The sequence below is a fragment of the Chrysemys picta genome, chromosome 25, assembly GCF_011386835.1.
Source record: "Chrysemys picta bellii isolate R12L10 chromosome 25, ASM1138683v2, whole genome shotgun sequence".
NCBI lineage: Eukaryota > Metazoa > Chordata > Testudines > Emydidae > Chrysemys > Chrysemys picta.
In genome coordinates this window covers 5,465,100-5,480,502 of record NC_088815.1, presented here as the reverse complement: position 1 = coordinate 5,480,502, position 15,403 = coordinate 5,465,100, and the positions used below count along the sequence as shown (strand labels likewise).

Below are 15,403 nucleotides of genomic sequence, written 5' to 3'. Positions count from 1 at the left end.
TTTGAGGGGGACAACAAGCATGTAGACAAGGGGAATCCAGTGGATACAGTGTACTTAGATTTTCAGAAAGCCTTTGATGAGGTTCTTCACCAAAGGCTCTTAAGCAAAGTAAGCTGTCATGGGATAAGAGGGAAGGTTCTCTCATGGATTGGTAACTGGTTAAAAGATAGGAAACAAAGGGTAGGAATAAATGGTCAGTTTTCAGAATGGAGAGAGGCAAATAATGGTGTCCTCCAGGAGTCTGTACTTGGACCAGTCCTATTCAACATATTCATAAATATGGAAAAAGGGTTAAAAAGTGAGGTGGCAAAATTTGCTTGCAGATGATACAAAACTACTCAAGATAGTTAACTCCCAGGCAGACTGTGAAGAGCTACAAAAGAATCTCACAAAACTGGGTGACTGGGCAACAAAATGGCAGATGAAATTCAATGTTGATAAATGCAAAGTAATGCACATTGGAAACGATAATCCCAACTATTCGTATAAAATGATGGGGTCTAAATTAGTTGTTCCCACTCAAGAAAGAGATCTTGGAGTCATTGTGGGTAGTTCTCTGAAAACATCCAGTCAATGTGCAGCAACAGTCAAAAAAGCGAACAGAATGCTGGGAATCATTAAGAAAGGGATAGATAACAAGACAGAAAATATCATATTGCCTCTATATAAATCCATGGTATGCCCATATCTTGAATACTGCATGCAGATGTGGTCGCCCCATCTCAAAAAGATATATTGGAATTGGAAAAGGTTCAGAAAAGGGCAACAAAAATGATTAGGGGTATGGAATGGCTTCCATATGAGGAGAGATTAATGAGGCTGGGACTTTTCATCTTGGAAAAGAGACGTCTAAGGGGGGATATGACAGAGGTTTATAAAATCATGACTGGTGTGGAGAAAGTACATAAGGAAGTGTTATTTACTCCTTCTCATAACACAAGAACTAGGGGTCACCAATGAAATTAACAGGCAGCAGGTTCAAACAAAATGAAGTATTTTTTCACACAGCGCACAGTCAACCTGTGGAACTCCTTGCCAGAGGATGTTGTGAAGGCCAAGACAGGGTTAAAAAAAGAACTAGATAAGTTCCTGGAGGATAGGTCCATCAATGACTATTAGCCTGGATAGTGTCCCTAGCCTCTGTTTGCTAGAAGCTGGGAATGGGTGACAGGGGATGGATCACTTGGTGATTCCCTGTTCTGTTCATTCCCTCTGGGGCACCTGGCATTTGCCACTGTCGGAAGACAGGATACTGGGCTTAGATGGACCTTTGGTCTGACCCTGGCTGTTCTTCAATATAATTTGAGGGAGGGTGTTTCCTGCTAACTCAGTAATAACTGTATTCTGGGCTAAAACTTCTTGATCTTAGAGCTTTAGTTCAGAATAAGGTTATTGCTTCATAATGGGACAATAATTTAACACTTTGGAAATTTGCTCATAAGGCCCAGAAGATAAATGGAAGGCCGTAGCTCTTCGCTTTTCATGTGGTCAGTGTTTCTGTGCGTTTGTCTGCATGGCCTGGTTTTGAAGTAAGGTAACTTATTTGCACTGACTGAGCGCAGTGTCTTGATTTCCTTGTACTCCCTTATACCTGGAATGCTCCTCTCATTGGCTCTTTATATATTATGCATAGCTTTAAATCAAGAAGGTAGAGACTACGTAGCCATACAAGATAGGGATATGATGCCATCGAAGGGATTCTAGGGATGATCTAATGAGCTGAAGCTGGAGTGGTTCAGTATGAGACGCTCACTATGGAATTTCCTGCATAATTTTTTTTCTTTAAGTAGAAAGAGCAAATGTTATTTATTAGTTTCCTCCTCATTTAATACCTGTTCCCGAATGGGTAACTTGTCTCTCAAACGTGAGCTATGGATGTGATGCTTGAACTTCTAGATCCATGTGGATGTGAGATTCTGGTTGTACATGACCAGGTTTACCATCCGTGGTAAAGTTATCAGAAGCAGTGGATCACCATGTGGCGTGAGACTGCAGAATACCTGCATTTTTCCAGGCTGTTGCTGCCCCCATGCCTTCAGCTTTGTGTATTTGCTGTAGTACAACAGCACTAATTGTTCATAGAATCATAGAATATCAGGGTTGGAAGGGACCTCAGGAGGTCATCCCCCTGCTCAAAGCAGGACCAATTCCCAACTAAATCATCCCAGCCAGGGCTTTCTCAAGCCTGACCTTAAAAACTCCTAAGGAAGGAGATTCCACCATCTCCCTAGGTAACCCATTCCAGTGCTTCACCACCCTCCTAGTGAGATAGTGTTTCCTAATATCCAACCTAGACCTCCCTCACTGCAACTTGAGACCATTGCTTCTTGTTCTGTCATCTGCCACCACTGAGAACAGCCGAGCTCCATCCTCTTTGGAACCCCCCTTCAGGTAGTTGAAGGCTGCTATCAAATCCCCCCCCATTCTTCTCTTCTGCAGACTAAACATTCCCAGTTCCCTCAGCCTCTCCTCATAAGTCATGTGCTCCAGCCCCCTAATCATTTTTGTTGCCCTCCGCTGGACTCTTTCCAATTTTTCCACATTCTTCTTGTAGTGTGGGGCCCAAAACTGGACACAGTACTCCAGATGAGGCCTCACCAGTGCTGAATAGAGGGGAATGATCACATCCCTCGTTCTGCTGGCAATGCCCCTTATACAGCCCAAAATGACGTTAACCTTCTTGGCAACAAGGAGACACTGTTGACTCATATCCAGCTTCTTGTCCACTGTAACCCCTAGGTCCTGTTCTGCAGAACTGCTGCCTAGCCACTTGGTCCCTAGTCTGTAGCAGTACATGGGATTCTTCCGTCCTAAGTGCAGGACTCTGCACTTGTCCTTGTTGAATCTCATCAGATTTCTTTTGGCACAATCCTCTAATTTGTCTAGGTCCCTCTGTATCCTATCCCTACCATTCAGCATATCTACCACTCCTCCCAGTTTAGTGTCATCTGCACACTTGCTGAGGGTGCAATCCATGCCATCTTCCAGATCATTAATGAAGGTATTGAACAAAACTGGCCTCAGGACCGACCCTTGAGGCACTCCGCTTGATACCGGCTGCCATCTAGACATCGAGCCATTGATCACTACCTGTTGAGCCCGACGATCTAGCCAGCTTTCTATCCACCTTATAGTCCATTCATCCAGTCCATACTTCTTTAACTTGCTGGCAAGAATACTGTGGGAGACCGTATCAAAAGCTTTGCTGAAGTCAAGGAATAACACGTCCACTGCTTTCCCCTCATCCACAGAGCCAGTTATCTCATCATAGAAGGCAATTAGGTTAGTCAGGCATGACTTGCCCTTGGTGAATCCATGCTGACTGTTCCTGATCACTTTCTTCTCCTCTAAGTGCTTCAAAATGGATTTCTTGAGGACCTGCTCCATGATTTTTCTAGGGACTGAGGTGAGGCTGACTGGCCTGTAGTTCCCCGGATCCTCCTTCTTCCCTTTTTAAAAAATGGGCACTACATTAGCCTTTTTCCAGTCATCCGGGACCTCCCCCGATCGCCATGAGTTTTCAAAGATAATGGCCAATGGCTCTGCAATCACATCAGCCAACTCCCCCAGCACCCTCGGATGCAGTGCATCCGGCCCCATCGACTTGTGCTCGTCCAGCTTTTCTAAATAGTCTTGAACCTCTTCTTTCTCCACAGAGGGCTGGTCACCTTGTCCCCATACTGTGCTGCCCAGTGGAGTAGTCTGGGAGCTGACCTTGTTTGTGAAGACAAAGGCCAAATAAAAGGCATTGAGTACATTAGCTTTTTCCACATTCTCTGTCACTAGGTTGCCTCCCTCATTCAGTAAGGGGCCCACACTTTCCCTGACCACCTTCTTGTTGCTAACATACCTGAAGTAACCCTTCTTGTTACACTTAACATCTCTTGCTAGCTGCAACTCCAAGTGTGATTTGGCCTTCCTGATTTCACTCCTGTATGCCTGAGCAATATTTGTATACTCCTCCCTGGTCATTTGTCCAATCTTCCACTTCTTGTAAGCTTCTTTTTTGTGTTTAAGATCAGCAGGGATTTCACTGTTAAGCCAAGCTGGTCGCTTGTTGCTTTATGAAACATTTTCCTGTACAATTGTATAACCGCTGGCTGTTGTGTAATTGCTGCCTTTCTATAGGGTACCTGCTCGATTGGAACCTTTTGCCAGCCAATCCTATTCTTCGTTTGTAATTGTTGGAAATGTAAAGAAATTTGAATCTGAGATTTGATCTGTTGGAAAGTTAGTTCTGAGTTTTGTCTGGCTTGTGATGGGATTTCAGGAACTTGCTTTTGTCTTACAAGTGTGTGTGGATTTCTTTTTAAAGCAACATGTCCAAGATGGCCGGAAGGAGAACCTGGAGGGTTTTGTGAAAACTTTTGAGAAGCTGCCTACTACCAATGGCTATCCAGGGATCTACGCTTTAGACTGTGAAATGGTGGGTATCCGGGAGCAGAAATCCTAACTGGAAGGGGAACATACACATGAAATAGGGCTGGTGGGAAGCTTGGGGTGGAACAGGGCAGCTCTCTGCAGCGCTCTCCTGTAGAGATCTGTTTCCGCTTGTCAGTCTCCCAGAAGAATAAAAGCCGCACTTGGGATGCTGCATGTTGAACAGTTACTCTCTGAGTGGGAGTCTTATCCATCAGCAGTGGGAACAGTACATTCTAATCCATTTGCAAGAGGAACCAGGACTCAGGATGTAACTGATCAGGACGATCTAATCCAGTGCTTTAAGCATCCTTTTGATAGGGTTTATTAAGAGCAAGCCTGTTCAGGATCACTGCGTATCAAATTATTTTAAAAAGTGGATTATAAATTGTAGCTATCCTCTTTGTGGAACTCTTATTAATATTTATACCAGAAGGTTACCTTGCTGCATGAATAACTGGTTCTCCCCTGATGCTGTGCTCCAGAGATCACGTACTGTAGACCTGCCTGTCTATAGGCCATGCTGTGGTATACATATACACCTCCTAGATACTTCTCCTTCACCTGCCATATTTAGCATCAAATAAGACTCTTCTTTTTTTCCTTTGGCAGACCGTGTGATTATCTGGCTGTATGATGTCACAGCACATTCTGGGGGTTAGTGAGAGATGTATTTTTAATTGGTCAGCTGCTGTTCATACTTAAGATGATAAATTTCTTTTGAAAAATAGCCGTGTTAGCCAATGTATGCCAGCCAGCCATGCAGCAGCATAACTGTCGTAATTCAGGAGACGCTAGTGCTAACATGAATGGGGTGGCACATAAATACCAAGACCTGGACTACAAACACCAGGCTAAGACCAGCTCTCTTTGCTTGTTTGGGGTTGACAGTGTTACACCAAGCAAGGACTGGAGCTGACGAGAGTAACCGTGATCAACTCGGACCTGAAAGTGGTCTATGACACCTTTGTCAAACCGGACAACAAAGTGGTGGACTACAACACCAGGTAAGAGCAACCCCTCCCCTGGATGGAGTATGGCTGGAGCCATTAAAAAGGCTCTTGACTCGGCTTTCTGGGGAGAGTTTTGAATAATAAATGACTTCAGCAGCCCAACAATGATCTCTCGGCATGGCTTCTCTCCCCTAGCCTGTCAGCACCATCTGCAGCTGGCTCGAGAAGTGATGACAAGGCATTTCTCAAGTCCCCTCCAGCCGTTCCTCCCCAGCAGCTGAGTTCGCTGCCTCTGCCGCGTGTGGCTTATGATTAGAATTTGAAATGGCAAAGCTCATTCGTGGCTGCTTTTCCTCTCATACGGAGGGCATGAAAACTTCCCCTCAAGCCCAGCCACTTACTTGCTATGCATGTGTCTTGGAAAGCGGAGGAACAGGGGTCCTGCAAGAGTGAGCTCACCCTGCCGCAGCAGGGTGGGGCTGCACCTGGCCCATGAGGTCACAACGTTACTCAACTTTGGTGCATCCGCCTGCCCATCTCCTTCTGGGGGGGGGGAGCGAATGCACCAAACCCGAGTGACCCAGTGATCACGTGGGCCAAGTCGCAAGGCCCTGAGGGTAAAGGAGCTGCCACTGCAAGCGTCTCAGACGTGAATCACAATTACCACAAAGACCAGGACCTCTGCACCAGAACTGCAGTCTTAAACAAGAGCCGTTTCAGTAATGGGGGCAGGTGCCTCTGTCACCATGTCGTGCGCCAAGTCTCAATGGTCTGAATCACTTGGCTGAAAGCTTCTTGAGAACTTTGAGGAGGGGAAGTTTTCATTGCCTCAAATGTGTGGGTGTTGCTAGGGCGTGGAAGGTTCAGCCCCACTAAGGAGAAGTCCCTCTGTTGCTGTCGCACTGCAGGTTTTCAGGTGTGACGGAGGAGGACCTGGAGAACGCAAGCATCACCCTGCGAGACGTGCAAGCTGTTCTACTAAACATGTTCAGCGCAGACACGATTTTGATAGGACACAGCTTGGAAAGTGATTTATTTGCACTAAAGGTAACAAACCCTGTCCCCTCCTTCCTTTCCTTTAATCTGTGTTTACCGTTTCACCATTACAGAAAGAGTTTGCCTTCATGAAAGCAAGAAGATCACAGTAGCGCCTTGTCTGAGCCATTGGAGGCTGCCAGATCGGTTGAGTAGGGGCACAAGCAGTGTTCAAGTCACTAGTGATCTGTACCAAAGGATACCTTCTAGCTCTGTCTGACTGAATGGGGTTGCTTTGTGAGACTGTGAGCTATCCATGAGGCAGCTGTGGAGTGTGGTGTAGTGGTTAGAGGCTGGAGGGGATTGGTTGTATGCCATTAAGCCCCTGAGTGAGCTCTAAGCTGACAGGCATCGTTAGAAAGGAGAAACACCATCCCCAGTGGCCCAGATTGTTCCCTTGTTGATGCGCTCAGCAGTGCGGTCAGGGATTGGATGAGCCGTGGAAAGAGAAACCCCTCTTTTACCCCTGGAGGCTTGTCATGGAACCACCCCAGAGGAGGGCTGGCCTGTCAAACGGTCTCCCAAAACCAAGACAGCATTCACATGAATTATTTAATTTTGTAAGAGTTTTGGGCGGGAGGGAGAGGACTGGCTACTAGAACTCCTGGATTCTAGCCCCAGGTTTGCCACTGACTTTACTGTCTATCTGGGGCCAGGTCTATGCTAGCAAATTAAGTTGGCTTAACTATGTCGCTCAGGGGTGTGAAAAATCCGCACCCTGAATAGTGTAGTTAAACTTCCCTACCCCCAGTGTAGACAGGGCTAGGTCAATGGAAGAATTCTCCTGTCAACCGAGCTGCTGCCTCTCAGGGAGGTGGGTTGCCTATGTCGACGGATAGGCAGTATCGGCGCAGCAGTGCTGCTGTAGCATTTTGAGTATAGACAAAGCCCAAAGGTGCTTCTCTGGCCTTCATCACCGCAGCATCTGGAATGGGTTACTGAGGGAGGTGGTGGAATCTCCTTCCTTAGAGGTTTTTAAGGTCAGGCTTGACAAAGCTCTGGCTGGGATGTTGAGGATTGATCCTGCTTTGAGCAGGGGGTTGAACTAGATGACCTCCTGAGGTCCCTTCCAACCTGATATTCTATGATCTGAGCTCCTCAGTCTTTCATGCTCACCACTCCCCTGTGTGGCAGGGCAGGGCCATTGCCCCACTGTACAGAAATGGAAACACAGAGAGACGAAGTGACTCCCCCAAGGTCAGGGGAAGTCTGGCAGATTGGCACTTGGTTCAAGCCCGCAAATCACAAGACCATCCTTTATCCATGTAGCCCTATTTGATAAAGGGGTAATAGTTACTAACTCACGGGGGTGTTGGGAAGTTTACTGCGTTCATGCCTGTAAGCTCTTTGCCTTTCTATACCACCCTCCTTCCCAGGATCTCAAAGTATCAGTAATCACAATAAAAAAAATCATTTACGGTCTCATCAGCCACAAGATGACTGTGTTGGCCTCTTAAAGTCATTATTTTCTCTTAGCATCACAGAAACTGCCAAGAGAACGAACCCAAAGCAATATAGCAAAGCTTTACAGGCAGTGCCATGCAAAGTCCTAATCTCTAAAGGCTCTGGCAGTAAAGAAGCCATCCCAATAATGGCCACAACAAGCTTCAAATAGCAATAGCATTTCAGTTTTATATTTAAAGCTGTATTAGCCCCTTTCCTCTGTCTCCCTGATCTCCATAAGTAATTATTCTGCTTGGGCTGATGCCAGCCTTGACTGTGCCAGAGAGGAGATTATCCATAATGTTTGGCAGTTTTACACTTCAAAGAGCGCGGCAGGTTGTTTCCATTAAACGGCAGCTGTTCTAAAGCATTTCCATAGCTCAGCTATGAAACGATTAACGAGGAAGTTGCAAGTTGTCACGCAACATTAGCAAGTGCCTAGACAAAGTAAGGGGCAGACGGGTGGCTGGAGAGTCAAAGGCCCGTTCACGTCATCCTGTGTCGTGAATCAGAAACCTAAAGAAGAGAGCCCTCCAGGAGTCGCCCTCGCTGGCCAGACGTACAAATTAACCTCAGTCTCAGGGCTATACTGTCCGTATGATACTTAACCTCTCTCTCACCCTGGCTTCTTCATAGCCCCTGTTAAACACTCCTCTGGCCAGCACAGAGAATGTTAGCGCTCCAACAAATTTAAGCACACGCTGTTTCAAAAGCACATGGGCTCTGTCATGCTGGATTGAAGCACTCACCCCACTATCTAGCCCAGGGGTAGGCAACCTATGACACGTGTGCCGAAGGTGGCATGGGAGCTGATTTTCAGAGGCACGCACGCTGCCCGGGTCCTGGCCACCGGTCCGGGGGGCTCTGCATTTTAATTTAATTTTAAATGAAGCTTATTTACTTTACATACAACAATAGTTTAGTTCTATATTATAGACTTATAGAAAGAGACCTTCTAAAAACGTTAAAATGTATGACTGGCACATGAAACCTTAAATCAGAGTGAATAAATGAAGACTCGGCACACCACTGCTGATAGGTGGCCGTCTCCTGATCTAGCCATTATCCTGACTCCAGCTCTGGCCAATGCTTGATACTAGAGGCAAGTGAACTCTCTGCCCCTGTTATGTACGTGAGTGGCAGGAAATTCCTTCCCGGCCTCTGCAGTGATTTGCTTGTGCCCTGCCCATAGGATCTGCTCACCCTGTCTCATCCTACATTAACTACAAACAACACACGCGCTCAGATTATCCAGCCCTCTTTAAATCCATCTGCAGAGAGAGCAGGAACAGAACCATTCAAGCTAATTTGAAACTCTCATAAGTGATTCCCTTCCAAAGCCCCAGCTCCAGCTAAGAAACCAATGGACCTGTCTCTAAAAGAGGCAAGAGTCTACTTGTGCAGAGGTGTGGTGGGTAATGGGTTAAATCCAAGTATGGCCCAAAGCACAGCTCATTCTGTGTCAAAGGACCCCTCCCCAGGAGCTGCTCTGACGGTGTAACAAGCTGTGAAAAGACTCCTCCAGAAGCATGGGAGTGTCTCTGGCACCAGGCTAAACGGACGAGCGGCCCTGTTGCTCGGAGGAGTTTTAATGGCTGAGTTGAGACTTGGATAGAAGGAGCTTTGCCCGTGGAGAGGAGTTAGTGCCTTGGCCGGGCTGGCAGAAGGTGCTGTTCAGGACACTTCGGTTCAGCTCAGGCAGAGCTGCCTGTGGAACTGGTTTGGTGGGAGTGTTGTGGAGGTGGTACCTGAGGGCGATCAAGCTCGTATCTGAGGGCAATCAAGGTTGTATATGAGGGCGATCCAGGTCTTACCTGGGGTGTGTGGTTAATCTCAGTTAATACACTGACTGCTCCGAGGAGGGAAAACAAACCACCCTGTTTTTCTCTCCCACCCCTCCCAGCTTATCCATAACACAGTGGTGGATACTGCAGTTGTCTTTCCCCACCGGCTGGGTTTGCCTTACAAACGAGCACTCCGGATGCTGATGGCCGACTACCTCAAGCGCATCATCCAAGACAACGGTGAGACTTCAGAGACTGGGGAAACGGGAACGCTGCTTTCCCATCTAATTCCACCTACACTGCGAGGTCCTCCACTCCTCTCTCCCCTTCTGCCCTTACCACCACGTGTGCCCCACCAAGTGGAGATTGGGGCCTCACCGTGCTAGGTGCAGTGCAAACTCCTAGTCAGACAGTCCTTGCCCCAAACACCTTTCACTCTTGCAAGACGATACAAAGGGTGGGAGAAAGGAAACGTTATTGTCCCTGCATTGCAGATGGGAAACGAGGCACAGAGAGTAAGTGACTTGCCCAAGGCCAGTGGCAGTCTATAGCAGGGCTGGGACTCGATCCCACGTCTCCTGAGCCACCCTTCCTCTTTGTTCCCCTGTCTCGAAGCTGCAAGTCATGTCCCCGTTCACGCTGAGACCAGCCCACGCACTAAAGCACAGCAGCGCCTCTCCTGAAAGCCCACGTAGCGAGCCTGCTAGTGAGTCATGTTCACGTGTCTGTCTAACTGCACGGGAGCCATCGGGGCCTCTAGACTGTAAATCCCTTTGAGCAGGGATCTTGCTCTCAGGCCTGGCTGTTGTTAAGCACTCTGGATGTTTTCAGCACTACATAAATAACCTTGCAGGGCAGAGCAGTAGGACGTTTTTCAGAGCTCTCGCTTGATCTTTCAGGCAGGGGAGAATTGAGGAGCCAGGGGTGAGATCAGGTCCTAAACCGCCCTTTCCACCCCTCTGCTTTTGTCAGGCTCAGAATGCTTCAATCTGAGCCTTGTTCTGGTGCCAAAGTCAGGCCATTCTGATGGGGCGGGTGCAGGCTCCAGCGCACGCTCCTCCTCTGAGGCGTCTGCCGGCCCCACATCCAGTTTCTGTAAGGCAAGTGTCAGCGGTTGCCTGCTGCTTGTGCAGAGGGGTCTAGCGAGCCGAAGGTGGTGCTGAGATGTCAGGGGAATTCAGCTGCGTGAGCCACATAACCTCCCCTGGTACTTCTGCCCTGCTCTCGGGTGTGTGAAATTCCCACTGGCATCTGTCAGCTCAGAGTTTCCCCTGAAGAGTGTAACTGTGTCTGCTGCGTTTTGCTCTGGACTCCTCCAGGAGACTGTCCTGAGGCCTCCCTCTGAAACGAGGTGCTCCAAGGATGGGCTACGCTCAGCGTAGAACAGCTGTCACTCGACAACTTTGTTTCTCTGTTTGAACCATGGAATCTCTCTTTCTCCCCCCCCCCCCCCCCAGTGCAACTAGAGCAATGCTCATGATGTAACTGCAGGGGCTTTTGAGGCCACTGGCTCCCAATTAAGTGTCTCTGAGTTAATCCCCCCACCTTCTAATAGAACCTGGACCCCTAATGTACTCTAGAATCTGGGCCCAGGAGCCGGGCCTAGGACGCCTGTCCCTTCTGTCCCGCTGTGGCTAACTGTGGCACTTGTGTCTCTCGTTCCCAGTGGAAGGTCATGACTCCAGCGAGGACGCCAGCGCTTGCATGGAGCTGATGATCTGGAAAATCAAAGAAGATGCTAAAGTGAAACGATGACTTGTGCTCGTTCGCTCTCCTGTTCCTCCTCTGCCTCTTTGAAGCAGTGCAATAAATACTCAGCATAACACTGCTCACCTGTACCCAGCAGCATGCCGTCTTCCAGATCCCCTATGCACTTGCTGGTATCTATGGAACGTAGAGACTGCTGCTGGCACAGCTACAGGGTACAGGCTCTCAGCTGGCAATGGTCATATGGCCGGGTAGTAGCTCTGAGATCCTCTTGATTCCACCAGAGAGATGCTCTGTGATGCGGTAGTTGCCTTGTAGACGTGGCAAGGCTGCTTTGAGTAGTACAGCCAGAAAGAGACTCTATTCTCTAGGAGAAGCGTTCAGAGGCACGGTGGATACATCTGAAATGATCTTTTCTATGAAGCTAAAGGTAGACAACTCTTTTATTTCTGATTTAGATTTGAAGGGTGGCACAGCATCTGCCTCTGTCTTCTGAAGCAAACAGCTGCCCCCAGTGGCTGGACAGTGGGAAACAGACAGAAGAGTTGGGTAAGAAGGGTGTGAAACAGGAAACGTTTGGTAGCTGGCATGTGAGTTGCAGACAGGCTGGTTGGGAGAGAATTGGGTCTCCCAGAAGGGATCGTAGCAAGAACCCACTGCAAGGGAGTATGGCATGCCCCTGAAACGCAGTGAATAGAAACAGCCACACTGGGCAGAAGAGGAGGAGGAGGGATGGTGATGACTTTCACCAGACTCTCTGCTGCTGTGCCCAGATCCTTCTGAACAAGTGCAGGGCTCTGTAGATCCTGGGTGGCAACAGGTGAAGAAGCCAGAAGTGTCTTATGCTCCATGCACAGCGAGGCTGCCATCACCACCTGCTGCGGCAGTCCGTTTCAGTGATACAGCAGGAAGGTGGACAGGACTGTGAGGAAGGCTGTGAAGCCATAGAGCAACTTACAGCTGTCCAGGACAGGAGGAACTTAGACTTATTAACTTGTTGGGGGGGACAGGTGATGTTATAGGGGCTGATCTACACTCTGGCTGGCTAGGTTGTGGCATCGAGCAAGTGCTCCTCATTGCATCCTCTGGGTGACTGCAGGATGGCAGGAGTTGGCTCCCTCCAGGGTCACCCCTTCAGCTGCCAGAGCACCTCCATTGTGTTGATCCGAAGCAAGGCTCAAGGGTTGCCAACGGGAGCTGGGTGGTGGTAGCACTGGCTGTTACTGGATAGGAAAATGTTCAGGGGTCCCTGCCGACTGATCCCTATAGCTGGGGACTGACTTAGCGAGATCAAAGCAATAGGTGAAAATAGGGCTTTTAAAAACTGGTTTTCACGGAAATTGGGGTGTTTTTTAAAAAAAAAAAAATCCCCCAGTTCACTTTCTCTTCCTCTCTCTCTCTCCTCTTTTACAGACCCCCCCCCCCATCTGTTTCTATACTCGCTCAATATACTGTCAATATTTATTTATGAATAGTAACTCTAAACCAGTAGTGCACAGGAATAGCAAGGGCTTTGATGGCTTGACTTTAAATGTACCATATTCGTGGCGCCCCTTTTCTAGTCCCTTTGCATTCAGGGCTCAGAGAGAGAGAATCTCGTCTGAGCTGAGATCAGCGCGGCAGCTGAGCCCAGCCCTGGCTGGCTTTTCGAAGGGCAGAACGCTGCTTTGCCTACGCCGCCTCCGTCAGCTAACATACAGTGACCAGAATGGAAAATCGCTTCCGCTAGCTGCCGTCCGTTTGTTCCAGGCCTCTGCAGCCCCAGGGGGTACGTTCTAGAGTGAATAACTCACACCCTCTCTTCCCCTAGTGCTGCCCACACTGGGCCTTACCCTACCGACCGTCTGCTCCCTGGGGGCCATAGCACCGTGGGCGTGGGGCGGGAGGGTGATCAGACTGATGTGTGGGATTGGCATTACTACAGTACATCCTGCTGCATTGTTCCCTTTATAAAGTGGCTGGCTGTAAATACGACAGATGAACTCTGTCTCAAGGAGTAACTTGCCCCTGATACCTTGTGTTCCATTGTGAGATGTATTTTTTCCCCCACCTAAAGTCTCTCTCTTTTAGCTTCAGTTACCATTCATCGATTATAACCTCACTACAGACTGTCTAACCCTGCTGCTTCCCTGGAACCACAGCAGCCTCTGCCGTATTTCCCATCTCTTCCCCATGTGCCTGCTTGCACTGGGGGTTGGGTGGGGTGACGATGGTTCTTCGTTTGCAGCGTTGCCCTTAGAAACCTGCAATCGTGAGCAAAGCCATTAGCCGGAGGCTCCATCACTTCCCTGCCCTTCCCGGCTGCTTGTGGTTGGAAGCAGAGTTAACGGGGCTTGAGCCACTTTCTCTGACGATCCATCCCCAAGTGGCTCGGCCAGTGCACTTGGCCCATCTCCCCTGTTGGTAACAGGCCGTGTCCCACCCCCTCGCTCAGCACAGACCCTCTGCTAAGCACGGAGTTGCTGAATTGGGTTCTTGCTGTATTTTGGGAGGCATACATGTAAAGGGGTGTCCTCAGTCCCCCACCACTCGTCACAGCAGGCTGCCCTCCGGCTCTGCCACCTGCTATTCCAGGCTCTGAGGCACTGAGCAGTAAACGCTGCTGTTCACAAGGCCTGTCTTTTGCTAGTGGGTGGGGCCGTGTAGGAAGTTTACTGGGGAGGAATGGATTTCTCTGCTCCTGCCCTTTCCCCACTAGAGATACTTCCTAGGAACTACAGCTTAGAGGTTACACCATCTTTACTGCTAATGAGCTTCTCCTCTGGATTGCCAGTGCGGACTGTTCCCAGTCTGGTTCTGTTCTGCTGGCTATAGAAAGGGGCGAGCATTGTTTAGCAATAAAGCTTGGAGCAGTGCAGGATTCGAGGCGGGTTCTTGCCTTCGGGACGTCTTTCCAGTCAGCTTTTCCTTTAGGCCGGAACACCTCCGCTTTTTGTTCACGCCCCAGCTGGGAACTGGCCCCGGCTGCTTTCCCCCAGGAAGGCCCAAGTGTCTTTGTTCCAGAGCAGAAGTGGCCCGGGCAATGGACATCCCCACCCCTCAGTGGACGCCATCCCGTGAGGGCGAATGGCATAATGGGTGATTCTCCAGCTGCTATTCTCCAGTTGAGCCTGCTGCCCAATGTTCGTGTGGGCCCATGTAGCAATGGGGGGGCGGGGTGGGCGAGTGAGAGGAGGGGTAGAAGGCACATCTACTGGGATGAGCTGCCCTCATTAATGGCTAGAGGATGGAGTCCTCTTGCCTGTTGTGAGAGGCATTTGATGCCAGGTTTCCAGCAGCAGAAATGATGGATCTCCTTCCGTTCCCCCTTCAATTTGCAATCCACCATGATGGGCTTCAGTTGTAGCCTGTATTGGACGACGGTCTAAAATGAGATTTCTGGCTGTGTTCGTTATAGGGGTTTGGAATATTCCACGTTGCTTTATATCTTTTGCAGTCCCTCTTTCCTTCCTCCCGCTCTGTCCATTTCAGGAAGCAGCTCTGGGGTGCCAGTCATCACTGTGCTGATTAAAATCAGGCCTCTTGGTCACTGTATTGTTACTAACTCTATCTCCTCCCCCCTGCCTGTGTTCTCTACCCCCCCCCCCCCCACCTCCCGCCCGGAAATGTGGCGTACTGTAGATGCTGCTGCAGGTAACCAGCTGGCATGGGGGTCTGCCCCCTTGCAGTAATTCTTTCTTTGAAGCGCCTGGGACACTGTAACAGCAAAGGGGATAGATTTTTGGACTGTATATAAACATTGTAACCTGTTCCTTTTTGTAATTCTTTTTAATAAAAAGGTGTTGAATAGACCCGTGGGCTGATCGCTCTGGGGCTCCTATGTGCTCCCAACACTGAACTGTTCCTCTGACATTGCTGTGTTCTTGTCAGTTCAATACCATGGGTGGGAGATGCCCGACAGCCCTGCCAATTGCTCGCTGAACTTCTCCTGCGGCACAGCCATGGAGGTGATCCGGATCACACAATTGGCACCACTGTATATTTGAATAGCATCTGTCATCTCCTAGGGTTGCAAAGTACATTGCAAACAGTGTCCTTTCAGCCCTATGCAGAGCAGTGGGT

General features: G+C 49.0%; 1 protein-coding gene across 5 annotated transcripts in view; it reads left to right on the top strand.

Moving 5' to 3' along the window:
• Positions 1 to 15,191, top strand: part of REXO1 (RNA exonuclease 1 homolog) — a 73,981-nt gene extending 58,790 nt beyond the window's left edge. For 4 of the 5 annotated variants that reach the window (XR_010594922.1, XM_065578382.1, XM_065578385.1 and 1 more), the window contains exons 12-16: positions 4,316 to 4,426; positions 5,311 to 5,426; positions 6,281 to 6,419; positions 9,754 to 9,874; positions 11,301 to 15,191. Coding sequence is in view for 4 of the 5 variants with exons in the window: in XM_065578382.1 (XP_065434454.1) it covers positions 4,316 to 4,426; positions 5,311 to 5,426; positions 6,281 to 6,419; positions 9,754 to 9,874; positions 11,301 to 11,389 (576 nt within the window). In the remaining variant the exon portion in view is untranslated. Of the gene's footprint in view, positions 1 to 4,315; positions 4,427 to 5,310; positions 5,427 to 6,280; positions 6,420 to 9,753; positions 10,141 to 11,300 lie in introns of those variants that run through there. The other variant, XM_065578384.1, reaches the window with a different exon arrangement.
• The last annotated feature ends 212 nt before the right edge of the window (positions 15,192 to 15,403 follow it).